We start from the raw sequence: 19,409 nt of genomic DNA, 5'->3' as shown, positions 1-19,409 counted from the left end.
GTTATTGAGATCAATGTTCTTTACAGAAATGTAGCTAATGTGGGGCTTTTTTTTTTAAATATAACATGTGACTAAAGTAATATGCCAACATATCTCATACATATGACCAATAATTAATCAGCCAAAATCATACAAATAACACAGCTTCAGTGTTTCTACCTCTTTTGTCACTCCACATGCGGAACTAAAAATGGGAGTTTATGGAACATCCGGGAATTATAGGGAGTAGGACTTACTCGTCAGTGCGTCCGACAGAATTCACCTTCCGCAGTGAACAACAAGTAACATGGGGTTGTAGCGTTATCTGGGTCGAATAATCATGTTGACCTTCAAAGCATTACAGAGGAACAAAACCCTTAAATATGGAGTTCCCATGTTGGTGAGTCATAGGTTTGATACTGTCTTTTTCAGTTTCGTGACAAGACTTTTGCTCGCTAGAGAGAGATTGTAGCTAGCTTAGCTATCGGTGGCTATTAGCTTATCAGCTAAAGTTAGCTAAAGTTGACTACATGAACTAGATAGCAGCTTGAGCATTAGCATCAACATGTAGGCTACAAACACGAAGAACAGTCATTATAAAATCCGATCAATTAACTCATAGCTAGCTAGTTACGTGGTTTCGTGCCGTTAGCTGCTGAAGGGACTGACAAAACACAAGCCAATCTCCAAACATTGAAAGTACAAGTGACCTGAGCCATCATGTTCAATAGATTAGTTAACTAGAAGCACTAATACATCGTCCGTCCTCTTGTTTAAACACATAACTGCATATTCATCCCTGACAGCATACAATTTTAGTTTCAATAGTTAGTGCAGTCAGAGATGGTATGAATGTACTGTATATTGATGACAATGCCTCATTATGAAACCAATTTATGGATTCTGTTTCTAAGTTGCTGGTAGTGGGAGGTTCCTTTGGGCTCCGGGAGTTCACACAGATCCGCTACGATGCTCAGAAGATCATGAAGAAGGTAAAGCAGCTGATCCAGCATAATGAAATCAACACTGTGTCCTCTGAAATGTATGAAAAACTGCCGTAGACACTGTGAAGAGAAGACCAACAGAACAGACAGGCAGTATGAGCCATCCTGAGGCGCTGAGGAGTATAACTCCCTTATAGTCCTAAGAGGTTATTTGATTCCTCAGCGATATCTTATATTCTAGAGGTATAAATTACCTTTTTATAATATAAAATTATTTTTTTACGTATATAATTTTACCCGTTCAAATGTATGCATGTGCGTGTGTGTGAACGTCTGACTGATGATTTGATGGCACCGGCACTGAGTGTTCGGCTGTAGCCCTACCCGGTAGACAGATTACCGCTCATGAGAGAGTCAGTCATGACACAAGTACGCTAGATCCTTTAGGTGTCAAAATAGCACAATGTTTTCAGTGCTGCCCTCTAGGACTGAAATCGGTACATTATGTGACAATCATTATACCTCTATGCAGCTGGATATGCTATATACCACCTATCACTAACTAGTATCTTTGATGGGGGAAAAAAACAGTGCTCTTATATGAATAGCTATGATGATAAAATGACCCCCTATTCCCCTGGTTACCAAATGACCCCCTATTCCCTGGTTACCAAATGACCTCCTATTCCCCTGGTTACCAAATGACCTCATATTCCCCTGGTTACCAAATGACCCCTATTCCCCTGGTTACCAAATGACCCCTATACCCCTGGTTACCAAATGACCCCCTATACCCCTGGTTACCAAATGACCCCTATTACCCCTGGTTACCAAATGACCCCTATTCCCTGGTTACCAAATGACCCCTATTCCCCTGGTTACCAAATGACCCCCTATTCCCCTGGTTACCAAATGACCCCTATTCCCTGGTTACCAAATGACCCCTATTCCCCTGGTTACCAAATGACCCCTATTCCACGGATACCAAATGACCCCTATTCCACTGGATACCAAATGACCCCCTATTCCACGGATACCAAATGACAGCATATTCCCTGGTTACCAAATGACCCCCTATTCCCCTGGTTACCAAATGACCCCTATTCCACTGGATACCAAATGACCCCTATTCCACTGGATACCAAATGACCCCTATTCCACGGATACCAAATGACAGCATATTCCCTGGGATCAAATGACCCCCTATTCCCTGGATACCAAATGACCCCCTATTCCCTGGATACCAAATGCCCCCTATTCCCTGGATACCAAATGCCCCCTATTCCCTGGACACCAAATGCCCCCTATTCCCTGGATACCAAATGACCCCCTATTCCCTGGATACCAAATGACCCCCTATTCCCTGGATACCAAATGACCCCCTATTCCCTGGATACCAAATGACCCCCCTATTCCCTGGATACCAAATGACCCCCTATTCCTCTGGTTAACAAATTACACCATATTCCCTGGATGACCCCTATTCCCTGAATACGAAATGACACCCTATTCCATGGATACCAAATGACCCCCTATTCCCTGGATACCAAATTACCCCCAATTCCCTGGATACCAAATGACCCCCTATTCCCTGGATATCAAATGACCCCCTATTCCCTGGTTACCAAATGACCCCTATTCCCCTGGTTACCAAATGACCCCCTATTCCCTGGTTACCAAATGACCCCCTATTCCCTGGTTACCAAATGACCCGCTATTCCCTGGTTACCAAATGACCCCTATACCACTGGTTACCAAATGACCCTCTATTCCCCTGGTTACCAAATTACCCCCTATTCCCTGGATACCAAATGACCCCCTATTCCCTGGATACCAAATGACCCCCTATACCCCTGGTTACCAAATGACCCCCTATACCACTGGTTACCAAATGACCCCTATACCACTGGTTACCAAATGACCCCCTATACCCCTGGTTACCAAATGACCCCTATACCCCTGGTTACCAAATGACCCCTATACCCCTGGTTACCAAATGACCCCCTATTCCCTGGTTACCAAATGACCCCTATTCCCTGGTTACCAAATGACCCCTATTCCCCTGGTTACCAAATGACCCCTATTCCCTGGTTACCAAATGACCCCTATTCCCTGGTTACCAAATGACCCCCTATTCCCCTGGTTACCAAATGACCCCCTATTCCCCTGGTTACCAAATGACAGCCTATTCCCCTGGTTACCAAATGGCAGCCTATTCCCCTGGTTACCAAATGACACCCTATTCTGTATATAGTGCACTATTTTTGACTAGGGCTCATAGGGAATAGGGTGCCATTTGGGATGCACTCTAGGGCTGGAGCTGTGGGAGGACAGGGGGACATCATGCCCAGGGAAGCAAGCCTGTCTGTTCCAGGCAGCTGACCCCTCACACACAGTCACTCACTACCCTCTTCCCCTTCACTCCCCCTTCTCTTCTTCCCCTTCTCTTCTTCTTCTTCCCCTTTGCTTCCCCTTCTCTTCTTCCCCTTTGCTTCCCCTTCTCTTCTTCCCCTTCGCTTCCCCTTCTCTTCTTCCCCTTCGCTTCCCCTTCTCTTCTTCCCCTTCGCTTCCCCTTCTCTTCTTCCCCTTCGCTTCCCCTTCTCTTCTTCCTTCGCTTCCCCTTCTCCTTCTCTTCTTCCTTCTCTTCTTCCCCTTCTCTTCTTCCCCTTCGCTTCCCCTTCTCTTCTTCCTTCGCTTCCCCTTCTCTTCTTCCCCTTCGCTTCCCCTTCTCTTCTTCCCCTTCGCTTCCCCTTCTCTTCTTCCCCTTCGCTTCCCCTTCTCTTCTTCCCCTTCGCTTCCCCTTCTCTTCTTCCTTCGCTTCCCCTTCTCTTCTTCCTTCGCTTCCCCTTCTCTTCTTCCTTCGCTTCCCCTTCTCTTCTTCCTTCGCTTCCCCTTCTCTTCTTCCTTCGCTTCCCCTTCTCTTCTTCCCCTTCGCTTCCCCTTCTCTTCTTCCCCTTCGCTTCCCCTTCTCTTCTTCCTTCGCTTCCCCTTCTCTTCTTCCCTTCGCTTCCCCTTCTCTTCTTCCCCTTAGCTTCCCCTTCTCTTCTTCCCCTTCGCTTCCCCTTCTCTTCTTCCTTCGCTTCCCCTTCTCTTCTTCCTTCCCCTTCTCTTCTTCCCCTTCGCTTCCCTTCTCTTCCCCTTTCCCCTTCTCTTCTTCCTTCGCTTCCCCTTCTCTTCTTCCTTCGCTTCCCCTTCTCTTCTTCCTTAGCTTCCCCTTCTCTTCTTCCTTCGCTTCCCCTTCTCTTCTTCCTTCCCCTTCTCTTCTTCCCCTTCGCTTCCCCTTCTCTTCTTCCTTAAGCTTCCCCTTCTCTTCTTCTTCCCCTTCCTTCTTCCCCCTTCCCTTCTCTTCTTCCTTCCCCTTAGCTTCCCCTTCTCTTCTTCCCCTTTCCCCTTCTCTTCTTCCCCTTCTCTTCTTCCTTCTCCCCTTCCCATTCTCTTTTTCCCCTTCCTTCCCCTTCTCTTTTCCCCTTCGCTTCCCCTTCTCTTCTTCCCCTTAAGCTTCCCCTTCTCTTCTTCCCCTTCGCTTCCCCTTCTCTTCTTCCTTCGCTTCCCCTTCTCTTCTTCCCCTTCGCTTCCCCTTCTCTTCTTCCCCTTCGCTTCCCCTTCTTCTTCTTCCTTCCCCTTCTCTTCTTCCCCTTCTTCTTCCCCTTCGCTTCCCATTCTTTTTTCCTTCGCTTCCCATTCTTCTTCTTCCCCTTCGCTTCCCATTCTTCTTCTTCTTCTTCTTCCCCTTCGCTTCCCATTCTTCTTCCCCTTCGCTTCCCTTCTCTTCTTCCCCTTCGCTTCCCCCCTTCTCTTCTTCCCCTTCGCTTCCCATTCTCTTTTTCCCCTTCGCTTCCCATTCTTCTTCTTCCTTCGCTTCCCATTCTTCTTCTTCCTTCGCTTCCATTCTTCTTCTTCCTTCGCTTCCCTTCTCTTCTTCCTTCTTCCCCTTCTCTTCTTCCCCCCCCTTCTCTTCTTCCTTCGCTTCCCCTTCTCTTCTTCCTTCGCTTCCCCTTCTCTTCCCCTTCTCTTCCCCTTCGCTTCTTCCCCTTCGCTTCCCCTTCTCTTCTTCCCCTTCTTCTTCCCCTTCGCTTCCCATTCTCTTTTTCCTTAGCTTCCCATTCTCTTCTTCCCCTTCGCTTCCCATTCTCTTCTTCCTTAAGCTTCCCCTTCTCTTCTTCCTTCGCTTCCCCTTCTCTTCTTCCCCTTCCTCTTCTTCCTTCGCTTCCTCTTCTTCCCCTTCGCTTCCCCTTCTCTTCTTCCCCTTCGCTTCCCCTTCTCTTCTTCCTTCGCTTCCTTCGCTTCTTCCTTCGCTTCCCTTCTCTTCTTCCCCTTCTTCTTCCTTCGCTTCCCATTCTCTTTTTCCCCTTCGCTTCCCATTCTTCTTTTTCCCCTTCGCTTCCCATTCTTCTTCTTCCCCTTCGCTTCCCATTCTTCTTCTTCCTTCGCTTCCCATTCTTCTTCTTCCTTCGCTTCCCATTCTCTTCTTCTTCTTCCCCTTCGCTTCCCATTCTCTTCTTCTTCTTCCCCTTCGCTTCCCATTCTCTTCTTCTTCTTCCCCTTCGCTTCCCATTCTCTTCTTCTTCTTCCTTCGCTTCCCCTTTTCTTCTTCTTCCCTTCGCTTCCCCTTCTCTTCTTCCTTCGCTTCCCCTTCGCTTCCCCTTCTCTTCTTCCTTCCTTCCCCTTCTCTTCTTCCTTCGCTTCCCCTTCGCTTCCCCTTCGCTTCCCCTTCTCTTCTTCACCTTCGCTTCCCCTTCTCTTCTTCTTCTTCCCCTTTGCTTCCCATTCTCTTCTTCTTCTTCCCCTTTGCTTCCCATTCTCTTCTTCTTCTTCCCCTTCGCTTCCCCTTCTCTTCTTCCCCTTCGCTTCCCCTTCTCTTCTTCCCCTTCGCTTCCCCTTCTCTTCTTCCCCTTCGCTTCCCCTTCTCTTCTTCCCCTTCGCTTCCCCTTCTCTTCTTCCTTCGCTTCCCCTTCTCTTCTTCCCCTTCGCTTCCCCTTCTCTTCTTCCCCTTCTTCTTCTTCCCCTTCGCTTCCCCTTCTTCTTCTTCCCCTTCGCTTCCTCTTCTTCTTCTTCCTTCGCTTCCTCTTCTTCTTCTTCCCCTTCTTCCCCTTCTCTTCTTCCTTAGCTTCCCCTTCTCTTCTTCCTTCCTTCCCCTTCTCTTCTTCCCCTTCGCTTCCCCTTCTCTTCTTCCTTCGCTTCCCCTTCTCTTCTTCCTTCGCTTCCCCCCTTCTCTTCTTCCTTCTTCCCCTTCTCTTCTTCCCCTTCGCTTCCCCTTCTCTTCTTCCCCTTCGCTTCCTTCTCTTCTTCTTCCCCTTCGCTTCTTCTTCTTCCTTCGCTTCCCCTTCTCTTCTTCCCCTTCTTCCCCTTCTCTTCTTCCCCTTCGCTTCCCATTCTCTTCTTCCCCTTCGCTTCCCATTCTCTTCTTCCCCTTCGCTTCCCATTCTCTTCTTCCCCTTCGCTTCCCATTCTCTTCTTCCCCTTCGCTTCCCATTCTCTTCTTCTTTTTCTTCTCCTTTTCTTCTCCTCTTCTTCTCTTCTCTTGTCTGCTCTTGCTCTCTTAGGGAACCTGGAGCTGATGCACTAGACCTGGGCAACAATCCATATTGTGAAAAATTACCTGAATTGATACGATAACGATTAAATAGAACAATACATTTATACCGGTAACGTACACCGCCGTTTATAACTGTAACGCGCACCGCCGTTTATAGAGGTAACGCTCACCGCCAGTCTCCCTCTAAACCCTGGGTCTCAGCAGTGACAGTCTCCTTCTAAACCCTGGGTCTCAGCAGTGACAGTCTCCCTCTAAACCCTGGGCCTCAGCAGTGACAGTCTCCCTCTAAACCCTGGGCCTCAGCAGTGACAGTCTCCCTCTAAACCCTGGGCCTCAGCAGTGACAGTCTCGCAGTGACTGTCTCCCTCTAAACCCTGGGCCTCAGCAGTGACAGTCTCCCTCTAAACCCTGGGCCTCAGCAGTGACAGTCTCCCTCTAAACCCTGGGCCTCAGCAGTGACTGTCTCCTTCTAAACCCTGGGCCTCAGCGGTGACAGTCTCCTTCTAAACCCTGGGCCTCAGCAGTGACAGTCTCCCTCTAAACCTTGGGCCTCAGCAGTGACACTCTCCCTCTAAACCTTGGGCCTCAGCGGTGACAGTCTCCCTCTAAACCCTGGGCCTCACTCTAAACCCTGGGCCTCAGCAGTGACACTCTCCCTCTAAACCCTGGGCCTCAGCAGTGACAGTCTCCCTCTAAACCCTGGGCCTCAGCAGTGACAGTCTCCCTCTAAACCCTGGGCCTCACTCTAAACCCTTGGCCTCAGCAGTGACAGTCTCCCTCTAAACCCTGGGCCTCACTCTAAACCCTGGGCCTCAGCAGTGACAGTCTCCCTCTAAACCTTGGGCCTCAGCGGTGACAGTCTCCTTCTAAACCCTGGGCCTCAGCGGTGACAGTCTCCTTCTAAACCCTGGGCCTCAGCAGTGACACTCTCCCTCTAAACCTTGGGCCTCAGCGGTGACAGTCTCCTTCTAAACCCTGGGCCTCAGCGGTGACAGTCTCCTTCTAAACCCTGGGCCTCAGCGGTGACAGTCTCCTTCTAAACCCTGGGCCTCAGCGGTGACAGTCTCCTTCTAAACCCTGGGCCTCAGCGGTGACAGTCTCCTTCTAAACCCTGGGCCTCAGCGGTGACAGTCTCCTTCTAAACCCTGGGCCTCAGCGGTGACAGTCTCCTTCTAAACCCTGGGCCTCAGCGGTGACAGTCTCCTTCTAAACCCTGGGCCTCAGCGGTGACAGTCTCCTTCTAAACCCTGGGCCTCAGCGGTGACAGTCTCCTTCTAAACCCTGGGCCTCAGCGGTGACAGTCTCCTTCTAAACCCTGGGCCTCAGCGGTGACAGTCTCCTTCTAAACCCTGGGCCTCAGCGGTGACAGTCTCCTTCTAAACCCTGGGCCTCAGCGGTGACAGTCTCCTTCTAAACCCTGGGCCTCAGCGGTGACACTCTCCCTCTAAACCTTGGGCCTCAGCGGTGACAGTCTCCCTCTAAACCCTGGGCCTCACTCTAAACCCTGGGCCTCAGCAGTGACACTCTCCCTCTAAACCCTGGGCCTCAGCAGTGACAGTCTCCCTCTAAACCCTGGGCCTCAGCAGTGACAGTCTCCCTCTAAACCCTGGGCCTCACTCTAAACCCTTGGCCTCAGCAGTGACAGTCTCCCTCTAAACCCTGGGCCTCACTCTAAACCCTGGGCCTCAGCAGTGACAGTCTCCCTCTAAACCTTGGGCCTCAGCAGTGACAGTCTCCTTCTAAACCCTGGGCCTCAGCGGTGACAGTCTCCTTCTAAACCCTGGGCCTCAGCAGTGACACTCTCCCTCTAAACCTTGGGCCTCAGCGGTGACAGTCTCCTTCTAAACCCTGGGCCTCAGCGGTGACAGTCTCCTTCTAAACCCTGGGCCTCAGCGGTGACAGTCTCCTTCTAAACCCTGGGCCTCAGCGGTGACAGTCTCCTTCTAAACCCTGGGCCTCAGCGGTGACAGTCTCCTTCTAAACCCTGGGCCTCAGCGGTGACAGTCTCCTTCTAAACCCTGGGCCTCAGCGGTGACAGTCTCCTTCTAAACCCTGGGCCTCAGCGGTGACAGTCTCCTTCTAAACCCTGGGCCTCAGCGGTGACAGTCTCCTTCTAAACCCTGGGCCTCAGCGGTGACAGTCTCCTTCTAAACCCTGGGCCTCAGCGGTGACAGTCTCCTTCTAAACCCTGGGCCTCAGCGGTGACAGTCTCCTTCTAAACCCTGGGCCTCAGCGGTGACAGTCTCCTTCTAAACCCTGGGCCTCAGCGGTGACAGTCTCCTTCTAAACCCTGGGCCTCAGCGGTGACAGTCTCCTTCTAAACCCTGGGCCTCAGCGGTGACAGTCTCCTTCTAAACCCTGGGCCTCAGCGGTGACAGTCTCCTTCTAAACCCTGGGCCTCAGCGGTGACAGTCTCCTTCTAAACCCTGGGCCTCAGCGGTGACTCCCTCTCCCTCTAAACCTTGGGCCTCAGCGGTGACAGTCTCCCTCTAAACCCTGGGCCTCACTCTAAACCCTGGGCCTCAGCAGTGACACTCTCCCTCTAAACCCTGGGCCTCAGCAGTGACAGTCTCCCTCTAAACCCTGGGCCTCAGCAGTGACAGTCTCCCTCTAAACCCTGGGCCTCACTCTAAACCCTTGGCCTCAGCAGTGACAGTCTCCCTGGCCTAAACCCTGGGCCTCACTCTAAACCCTGGGCCTCAGCAGTGACAGTCTCCCTCTAAACCTTGGGCCTCAGCAGTGACAGTCTCCTTCTAAACCCTGGGCCTCAGCGGTGACAGTCTCCTTCTAAACCCTGGGCCTCAGCAGTGACACTCTCCCTCTAAACCTTGGGCCTCAGCGGTGACAGTCTCCTTCTAAACCCTGGGCCTCAGCGGTGACAGTCTCCTTCTAAACCCTGGGCCTCAGCGGTGACAGTCTCCTTCTAAACCCTGGGCCTCAGCGGTGACAGTCTCCTTCTAAACCCTGGGCCTCAGCGGTGACAGACTCCTTCTAAACCCTGGGCCTCAGCGGTGACAGACTCCTTCTAAACCCTGGGCCTCAGCGGTGACAGACTCCTTCTAAACCCTGGGCCTCAGCGGTGACAGACTCCTTCTAAACCCTGGGCCTCAGCGGTGACAGTCTCCTTCTAAACCCTGGGCCTCAGCGGTGACAGTCTCCTTCTAAACCCTGGGCCTCAGCGGTGACAGTCTCCTTCTAAACCCTGGGCCTCAGCGGTGACAGTCTCCTTCTAAACCCTGGGCCTCAGCGGTGACAGACTCCTTCTAAACCCTGGGCCTCAGCGGTGACTGCTGCTTCTGTGATTGTGTGTTTTTAAGTTTGTGTGTGTGTGTGGCATCTGCGTGTGTGAGAGAAATAATCTTATGTATGCTAAGGCCTGGCTAAATAGCCGTGGGTTGGAGTACAGTTCACACACACACACACACACACACACACGTTAGCTACAGTACGTTACTCTACAAACCACTCCATCTTCCCTCCCAGACAGCGACCTAGTTAAGTCTTACAGCCGCTGACTGTCTCTATGACCCAATTAGAGCTCTTTCTCAATGACTCATTCCATTGATGCCCCTCCAGACCAACATGGGTTGAATCCCAAATGGCTCCCTATGTCAGGGGGGGTCCAACTCATTCTGTGGAGGGACTCGTGTCCATAGGTTTATTTCTTATTTTTTAAATTCCCTTTCAATTAAGACCTAGACAACCAGGTGAGGAGTTCCTTACCAATTAGGGACCTTCATTAATCAATCGAGTAGGTAGCCGGCAGGGTAGTTTAGTGGTTAGAGTGTTGGGCCAGTAACCGAAAGGTTGCTAGATCAAATCCCCAAGGTTTAAAAAAATCTGTCATTCTGCCCCTGAACAAGGCAGTAAACCCACTGTTCCCCGGTAGGCCTTCATTGTAAATAAGAATTTGTTCTTAACTGACTTGCCTAGTTAAATAAAAATGTGAAAGTACAAGGGAGGAGCGAGAACCCGCAAACACGATGTCATTTGGGACTCAGGTTATGGTCTCCTCTCAGGGTTCCTTACCTTCCCTCTAGAGTTGGTCTCCTCTCAGGGTTTCTTCCCTCTAGAGTTGGTCTCCCTTCAGGGTTCCTTCCCTCTAGAGTTGGTCTCCTCTCAGGGTTCCTCCCATCTAGAGTGGGTCTCCTCTCAGGGTTCCTTCCCTCCCATCTAGAGTTGGTCTCCCTTCAGGGTTCCTTCCCTCCCATCTAGAGTTGGTCTCCCTTCAGGGTTCCTTCCCTCCCATCTAGAATTGGTCTCCTCTCAGGGTTCCTCCCATCTAGAGTTGGTCTCCTCTCAGGGTTCCTCCCATCTAGAGTTGGTCTCCTCTCAGGGTTCCTCCCGTCTAGAGTTGGTCTCCTCTCAGGGTTCCTCCCGTCTAGAGTTGGTCTCCTCTCAGGGTTCCTTACCTCCCGTCTAGAGTTGGTCTCCTCTCAGGGTTCCTTACCTCCCGTCTAGAGTTGGTCTCCTCTCAGGGTTCCTCCCATCTAGAGTTGGTCTCCTCTCAGGGTTCCTCCCATCTAGAGTTGGTCTCCTCTCAGGGTTCCTCCCGTCTAGAGTTGGTCTCCTCTCAGGGTTCCTCCCGTCTAGAGTTGGTCTCCTCTCAGGGTTCCTTACCTCCCGTCTAGAGTTGGTCTCCTCTCAGGGTTCCTCCCATCTAGAGTTGGTCTCCTCTCAGGGTTCCTCCCATCTAGAGTTGGTCTCCTCTCAGGGTTCCTCCCGTCTAGAGTTGGTCTCCTCTCAGGGTTCCTTACCTCCCGTCTAGAGTTGGTCTCCTCTCAGGGTTCCTTACCTCCCGTCTACAGTTGGTCTCCTCTCAGGGTTCCTCCCATCTAGAGTTGGTCTCCTCTCAGGGTTCCTCCTGTCTAGAGTTGGTCTCCTCTCAGGGTTCCTTACCTCCCGTCTAGAGTTGGTCTCCTTCAGGGTTCCTTCCCTCCCGTCTAGAGTTGGTCTCCTCTCAGGGTTCCTTACCTCCCGTCTACAGTTGGTCTCCTCTCAGGGTTCCTCCCATCTAGAGTTGGTCTCCTCTCAGGGTTCCTCCTGTCTAGAGTTGGTCTCCTCTCAGGGTTCCTTACCTCCCGTCTAGAGTTGGTCTCCCTTCAGGGTTCCTTCCCTCCCGTCTAGAGTTGGTCTCCCTTCAGGGTTCCTTCCCTCCCATCTAGAGTTGGTCTCCCTTCAGGGTTCCTTCCCTCCCATCTAGAGTTGGTCTCCCTTCAGGGTTCCTTCCCTCCCATCTAGAGTTGGTCTCCCTTCAGGGTTCCTTCCCTCCCATCTAGAGTTGGTCTCCCTTCAGGGTTCCTTCCCTCCCATCTAGAGTTGGTCTCCCTTCAGGGTTCCTTCCCTCTAGAGTTGGTCTCCCTTCAGGGTTCCTTCCCTCCCATCTAGAGTTGGTCTCCTCTCAGGGTTCCTTCCCTCCCCTCTAGAATTGGTCTCCTCTCAGGGTTCCTTCCCTCTAGAGTTGGTCTCCTCTAGAGTTGGTCTCCTCTCAGGGTTCCTCCCATCTAGAGTTGGTCTCCTCTCAGTGTTTCTTCCCTCCCATCTAGAGTTGGTTTCCTCTCAGGGTTCCTCCCATCTAGAGTTGGTCTCCTCTCAGGGTTCCTCCCATGTAGGGTTGGTCTCCTCTCAGGGTTCCTCCCATTTAGGGTTGGTCTCCTCTCAGGGTTCCTCCCATGTAGGGTTGGTCTCCTCTCAGGGTTCCTCCCATGTAGAGTTGGTCTCCTCTCAGGGTTCCTCCCATCTAGAGTTGGTCTCCTCTCAGGGTTCCTTACCTCCCGTCTAGAGTTGGTCTCCTCTCAGGGTTCCTCCCATGTAGGGTTGGTCTCCTCTCAGGGTTTCTTCCCTCTAGAGTTGGTCTCCTCTCAGGGTTCCTCCCATCTAGAGTTGGTCTCCTCTCAGGGTTCCTCCCATCTAGAGTTGGTCTCCTCTAAGGGTTCCTCCCATCTAGAGTTGGTCTCCTCTCAGGGTTTCTTCCCTCTAGAGTTGGTCTCCTCTCAGGGTTCCTCCCACCTAGAGTTGGTCTCCTCTCAGGGTTTCTTCCCTCTAGAGTTGGTCTCCTCTCAGTGTTTCTTCCCTCCCATCTAGAGTTGGTTTCCTCTCAGGGTTCCTCCCATCTAGAGTTGGTCTCCTCTCAGGGTTCCTCCCATCTAGGGTTGGTCTCCTCTCAGGGTTCCTCCCATGTAGGGTTGGTCTCCTCTCAGGGTTCCTCCCATGTAGGGTTGGTCTCCTCTCAGGGTTCCTCCCATGTAGGGTTGGTCTCCTCTCAGGGTTCCTCCCATGTAGGGTTGGTCTCCTCTCAGGGTTCCTCCCATGTAGGGTTGGTCTCCTCTCAGGGTTCCTCCCATCTAGAGTTGGTCTCCTCTCAGGGTTCCTCCCATCTAGAATTGGTCTCCTCTCAGGGTTCCTCCCATCTAGAGTTGGTCTCCTCTCAGGGTTCCTCCCATCTAGAGTTGGTCTCCTCTCAGGGTTCCTCCCATCTAGAGTTGGTCTCCTCTCAGGGTTCCTCCCATCTAGAGTTGGTCTCCTCTCAGGGTTCCTCCCATCTAGAGTTGGTCTCCTCTCAGGGTTCCTCCCATCTAGAGTTGGTCTCCTCTCAGGGTTCCTCCCATCTAGAGTTGGTCTCCTCTCAGGGTTCCTCCCATCTAGAGTTGGTCTCCTCTCAGGGTTTCTTCCCTCCCCTCTAGAGTTGGTCTCCTCTCAGGGTTCCTCCCATCTAGAGTTGGTCTCCTCTCAGGGTTCCCCCATCTAGAGTTGGTCTCCTCTCAGGGTTCCTTCCCTCCCCTCTAGAGTTGGTCTCCTCTCAGGGTTCCCCCATCTAGAGTTGGTCTCCTCTCAGGGTTCCTTATCACCCGTCTAGAGTTGGTCTCCTCTCAGGGTTCCTTACCTCCCGTCTAGAGTTGGTCTCCTCTCAGGGTTCCTTACCTCCCGTCTAGAGTTGGTCTCCTCTCAGGGTTCCTTACCTCCCGTCTAGAGTTGGTCTCCTCTCAGGGTTCCTCCCATCTAGAGTTGGTCTCCTCTCAGGGTTCCTCCCATCTAGAGTTGGTCTCCTCTCAGGGTTCCTCCCATCTAGAGTTGGTCTCCTCTCAGGGTTCCTCCCATCTAGAGTTGGTCTCCTCTCAGGGTTCCTCCCATCTAGAGTTGGTCTCCTCTCAGGGTTCCTCCCATCTAGAGTTGGTCTCCTCTCAGGGTTCCTCCCATCTAGAGTTGGTCTCCTCTCAGGGTTCCTCCCATCTAGAGTTGGTCTCCTCTCAGGGTTCCTCCCATCTAGAGTTGGTCTCCTCTCAGGGTTCCTTACCTCCCGTCTAGAGTTGGTCTCCTCTCAGGGTTCCTTACCTCCCGTCTAGAGTTGGTCTCCTCTCAGGGTTCCTTACCTCCCGTCTAGAGTTGGCCTCCTCTCAGGGTTCCTCCCATCTAGAGTTGGTCTCCTCTCAGGGTTCCTCGCCTCTAGAGTTGGTCTCCTCTCAGGGTTCCTCGCCTCTAGAGTTGGTCTCCTCTCAGGGTTCCTCCCATGTAGGGTTGGTCTCCTCTCAGGGTTCCTCCCATCTAGAGTTGGTCTCCTCTCAGGGTTCCTCCCATCTAGAGTTGTTCTCCTCTCAGGGTTCCTCCCATCTAGAGTTGTTCTCCTCTCAGGGTTCCTCCCATCTAGAGTTGGTCTCCTCTCAGGGTTCCTCCCATCTAGAGTTGGTCTCCTCTCAGGGTTCCTCCCATCTAGAGTTGTTCTCCTCTCAGGGTTCCTCCCATCTAGAGTTGGTCTCCTCTCAGGGTTCCTTACCTCCCCTCTAGAGTTGGTCTCCTCTCAGGGTTTCTTCCCTCCCCTCTAGAGTTGGTCTCCTCTCAGGGTTCCTCCCATCTAGAGTTGGTCTCCCATCAGGGTTCCTCCCATCTAGAGTTGGTCTCCCATCAGGGTTCCTCCCATCTAGAGTTGGTCTCCTCTCAGGGTTTCTTCCCTCCCCTCTAGAGTTGGTCTCCCTCAGGGTTCCTTCCCTCCCCTCTAGAGTTGGTCTCCTCTCAGGGTTCCTCCCATCTAGAGTTGGTCTCCCATCAGGGTTCCTCCCATCTAGAGTTGGTCTCCTCTCAGGGTTTCTTCCCTCTCCTCTAGAGTTGGTCTCCTCTCAGGGTTCCTCCCATCTAGAGTTGGTCTCCTCTCAGGGTTCCTTCCCTCCCCTCTAGAGTTGTCTCCTCTCAGGGTTCCTCCCATCTAGAGTTGGTCTTCAGGGTTCCTCCCATCTAGAGTTGGTCTCCTCTCAGGGTTCCTCCCATCTAGAGTTGGTCTCCTCTCAGGGTTCCTCCCATCTAGAGTTGGTCTCCTCTCAGGGTTCCTCCCATCTAGAGTTGGTCTCCTCTCAGGGTTCCTCCCATCTAGAGTTGGTCTCCCATCAGGGTTCCTCCCATCTAGAGTTGGTCTCCTCTCAGGGTTCCTCCCATCTAGAGTTGGTCTCCTCTCAGGGTTCCTCCCATCTAGAGTTGGTCTCCTCTCAGGGTTCCTCCCATCTAGAGTTGGTCTCCTCTCAGGGTTCCTTACCTCCCGTCTAGAGTTGGTCTCCTCTCAGGGTTCCTTACCTCCCGTCTAGAGTTGGTCTCCTCTCAGGGTTCCTTACCTCCCGTCTAGAGTTGGTCTCCTCTCAGGGTTCCTCCCATCTAGAGTTGGTCTCCTCTCAGGGTTCCTCGCCTCTAGAGTTGGTCTCCTCTCAGGGTTCCTCCCATCTAGAGTTGGTCTCCTCTCAGCCCCCCACACCGGAGTCTGTTACACTACGCTCAGCCTTTTGGGGGTTTTAGTGTAATGTTTTGTTAAGTGCTCAGTGTCAAAGAGGTACACAAATTAAATTATGATTTGGCTTTATTTCAAAATGATTGTAATACGCTACAGCTAAGAAAAGACAAAGTGACCTCTCCTTGTTCCCAAGTCATCTGGCTTGGCTGGTAAGCTGGCTGTTTTACTCAACCTGGTGACATTTCTCCAAATTAAGCTGAATAATTGATCAGGGAAACAGGGCCATTTGTAATTGTGCCAACTCTCTGGGTAGAGAAGAGACAGGGGAAGAGGGGTGTAACTTCTGGGTGTGAATGAGTCAGCTTAGTGCTCATCTTTTCTACGCTGCCAGTTTTCTTCTCTCTGACTTGCCAGCTAGAAACTAGACTACCTCTGGCTTCTGTCATCATTTATACATTACAGAAATAATAGATGGAGAGAAGGGCATAGAGGAGGAGGGAAGGGGAGGTAGGAGGAGGGGGGAAGGGAGGGAGGGAGGAGGAGGGAAGGGGGTTGAGACGGGCATGAGAAAGGGAAGGGGGAGAGGAGGAGGAGGCTGCCTCTTATTTTGATTGTCAAGAGTTCTTCTCCCCCCCCATCCAGTTGAGAGCTGTGATTCAGACCAGCTGTGTGTTTCAGAAAATGTACATGATCAAATATACAGTTTGTTCACCAGATCACAGTTCAGATCGGTGTGTCGGTCTGTGTGTGTGAATAAGGAGCTGCCTTGTGTGTGTGACACAAACCGTTCTTCTTCTCTCTCCTCTAGCTGGATCCCACCCTGGAAGCCAAGGTGAACCCCCAGAAACAGTCTGTTATCCTGGAGGAGGAGTACCAGGTAGGTGTCTGATGGACGAGTGGAGTTGATCTGTGTTTGTACTGTAATGCTGTATTCTCATTCTCTGATACCATCCTGGAAGACTCAAGGATATGATTTTTCCTTATCTTTAATTTCTAAATATGTTATCTACTACACCCCCCTCCAGTGTTCTAAAACCTCCTCCCCTGGTGTTCTGTTATCTACTAAAACCTCCCCGGTGTTCTGTTATCTACTAAAACCTCCTCCCGGTGTTCTGTTATCTACTAAAACCTCCTCCCCGGTGTTCTGTTATCTACTAAAACCTCCCCGGTGTTCTGTTATCTACTAAAACCTCCTCCCGGTGTTCTGTTATCTACTAAAACCTCCTCCCGGTGTTCTGTTATCTACTAAAACCTCCTCCCGGTGTTCTGTTATCTACTAAAACCTCCTCCCGGTGTTCTGTTATCTACTAAAACCTCCTCCCGGTGTTCTGTTATCTACTAAAACCTCCTCCCGGTGTTCTGTTATCTACTAAAACCTCCTCCCGGTGTTCTGTTATCTACTAAAACCTCCTCCCGGTGTTCTGTTATCTACTAAAACCTCCTCCCGGTGTTCTGTTATCTACTAAAACCTCCTCCCGGTGTTCTGTTATCTACTAAAACCTCCTCCCGGTGTTCTGTTATCTACTAAAACCTCCTCCCGGTGTTCTGTTATCTACTAAAACCTCCTCCCGGTGTTCTGTTATCTACTAAAACCTCCTCCCGGTGTTCTGTTATCTACTAAAACCTCCTCCCGGTGTTCTGTTATCTACTAAAACCTCCTCCCGGTGTTCTGTTATCTACTAAAACCTCCTCCCGGTGTTCTGTTATCTACTAAAACCTCCTCCCGGTGTTCTGTTATCTACTAAAACCTCCTCCCGGTGTTCTGTTATCTACTAAAACCTCCTCCCGGTGTTCTGTTATCTACTAAAACCTCCTCCCGGTGTTCTGTTATCTACTAAAACCTCCTCCCGGTGTTCTGTTATCTACTAAAACCTCCTCCCGGTGTTCTGTTATCTACTAAAACCTCCTCCCGGTGTTCTGTTATCTACTAAAACCTCCTCCCGGTGTTCTGTTATCTACTAAAACCTCCTCCCGGTGTTCTGTTATCTACTAAAACCTCCTCCCGGTGTTCTGTTATCTACTAAAACCTCCTCCCGGTGTTCTGTTATCTACTAAAACCTCCTCCCGGTGTTCTGTTATCTACTAAAACCTCCTCCCGGTGTTCTGTTATCTACTAAAACCTCCTCCCGGTGTTCTGTTATCTACTAAAACCTCCTCCCGGTGTTCTGTTATCTACTAAAACCTCCTCCCGGTGTTCTGTTATCTACTAAAACCTCCTCCCGGTGTTCTGTTATCTACTAAAACCTCCTCCCGGTGTTCTGTTATCTACTAAAACCTCCTCCCGGTGTTCTGTTATCTACTAAAACCTCCTGTTCTGTTATCTACTAAAACCTCCTCCCGGTGTTCTGTTATCTACTAAAACCTCCTCCCGGTGTTCTGTTATCTACTAAAACCTCCTCCCGGTGTTCTGTTATCTACTAAAACCTCCTCCCGGTGTTCTGTTATCTACTAAAACCTCCTCCCGGTGTTCTGTTATCTACTAAAACCTCCTCCCGGTGTTCTGTTATCTACTAAAACCTCCTCCCGGTGTTCTGTTATCTACTAAAACCTCCTCCCGGTGTTCTGTTATCTACTAAAACCTCCTCCCGGTGTTCTGTTATCTACTAAAACCTCCTCCCGGTGTTCTGTTATCTACTAAAACCTCCTCCCGGTGTTCTGTTATCTACTAAAACCTCCTCCCGGTGTTCTGTTATCTACTAAAAACCTCCTCCCGGTGTTCTGTTATCTACTAAAACCTCCTCCCGGTGTTCTGTTATCTACTAAAACCTCCTCCCGGTGTTCTGTTATCTACTAAAACCTCCTCCCCGGTGTTCTGTTATCTACTAAAACCTCCTCCCGGTGTTCTGTTATCTACTAAAACCTCCTCCCGGTGTTCTGTTATCTACTAAAACCTCCTCCCGGTGTTCTGTTATCTACTAAAACCTCCTCCCGGTGTTCTGTTATCTACTAAAACCTCCTCCCGGTGTTCTGTTATCTACTAAAACCTCCTCCCGGTGTTCTGTTATCTACTAAAACCTCCTCCCGGTGTTCTGTTATCTACTAAAACCTCTGTTATCTACTAAAACCTCCTCCCGGTGTTCTGTTATCTACTAAAACCTCCTCCCGGTGTTCTGTTATCTACTAAAACCTCCTCCCGGTGTTCTGTTATCTACTAAAACCTCCCGGTGTTCTGTTATCTACTAAAACCTCCTCCCCTGGTGTTCTGTTATCTACTAAAACCTCCTCCCGGTGTTCTGTTATCTACTAAAACCTCCTCCCGGTGTTCTGTTATCTACTAAAACCTCCTCCCGGTGTTCAGTGTTGTCCTGATCCTATCCCTGATGTGTAGAGTAAAGCCCCTAACCCTGTTGTCTCTCTGTCCCAACAACAGAAGATCAAGGATGTAAACCTGGAGGAGTGGAGGAACATCAGAGGACCTCGTCCCTGGGAAGACTCCAAGGAATACCAAGAGCAGCAACGCTCCAGACAGGGCAAGGCAGCGTGATGGAGCTATGCCTCGGAATACCGCTGACCAGAGGCCGTACGGTTTGCAACAGGATATACTGAGTGAGATGGGTAGACACAGGGCCAAGTTATCACCAAGACCACTGCATGGCCAATGGCTTGAGGAATATAATATGTATTTATTGTGTAAACTCAAAGTAACGAAACCTTTTGAGTCAATGAGAGTTTTGGAAATGGACAGTTGAATCTGTGATCCAAACAACAAATGTGCATGTCTTATATGTTATATAAAAAATATAAGGTTTTGAAATATGAGTCTGTTTCTTGTCTGTGTCCAATATGGCCACTAGGTGGCATAGTGGCTTGGCATAGTGGCTTGCCAACAGGTGGCATAGTGGCTTGCCATAGTGGCTTGGTACACATACCTGGTACACATATGCCTCGGCAATTGTCATGCTGAGAAAATGACCCACTAGGCCTGTGTGGAGAGGTTAGGATATGAACCACTAGGCCTGTGTGGAGAGGTTAGGATATGAACCACTAGACCTGTGTGGAGAGGTTAGGATATGAACCACTAGACCTGTGTGGAGAGGTTAGGATATGAACCACTAGGCCTGTGTGGAGAGGTTAGGATATGAACCACTAGGACTGTGGAGAGGTTAGGATATGAACCACTAGGCCTGTGTGGAGAGGTTAGGATATGAACCACTAGGCCTGTGTGGAGAGGTTAGGATATGAACCACTAGACCTGTGTGGAGAGGTTAGGATATGAACCACTAGACCTGTGTGGAGAGGT

The 19,409-nt window shown here is 50.7% G+C and overlaps 1 protein-coding gene across 1 annotated transcript; it reads left to right on the top strand.

Moving 5' to 3' along the window:
* Positions 1–223: 223 nt before the first annotated feature.
* LOC121846878 (cytochrome c oxidase assembly protein COX16 homolog, mitochondrial) lies at positions 224–18,901 on the top strand. Its single transcript, XM_042325126.1, has 4 exons — positions 224–379; positions 894–971; positions 15,978–16,046; positions 18,540–18,901. Exons 1-4 carry the CDS (start codon positions 320–322, stop codon positions 18,651–18,653), a joined length of 321 nt encoding a protein of 106 aa, XP_042181060.1. The 5' UTR covers positions 224–319; the 3' UTR covers positions 18,654–18,901.
* The last annotated feature ends 508 nt before the right edge of the window (positions 18,902–19,409 follow it).

Source organism: Oncorhynchus tshawytscha, linkage group LG08 (assembly GCF_018296145.1).
Source record: "Oncorhynchus tshawytscha isolate Ot180627B linkage group LG08, Otsh_v2.0, whole genome shotgun sequence".
NCBI lineage: Eukaryota > Metazoa > Chordata > Actinopteri > Salmoniformes > Salmonidae > Oncorhynchus > Oncorhynchus tshawytscha.
The sequence above is the reverse complement of the archived record's forward strand: the minus strand, read 5'-3'. Positions and strand labels throughout refer to the sequence as shown.

Bases quoted from the DNA above. Each gene is read 5' to 3' on its own strand.
- LOC121846878 (XM_042325126.1), top strand. From the start codon at position 320: ATGTTGACCTTCAAAGCATTACAGAGGAACAAAACCCTTAAATATGGA. The intron at 972-15,977 runs GTAAAGCAGCTG...TCTCTCCTCTAG, and splicing joins CTCAGAAGATCATGAAGAAG to CTGGATCCCACCCTGGAAGC. The intron at 16,047-18,539 runs GTAGGTGTCTGA...TCCCAACAACAG, and splicing joins TCCTGGAGGAGGAGTACCAG to AAGATCAAGGATGTAAACCT.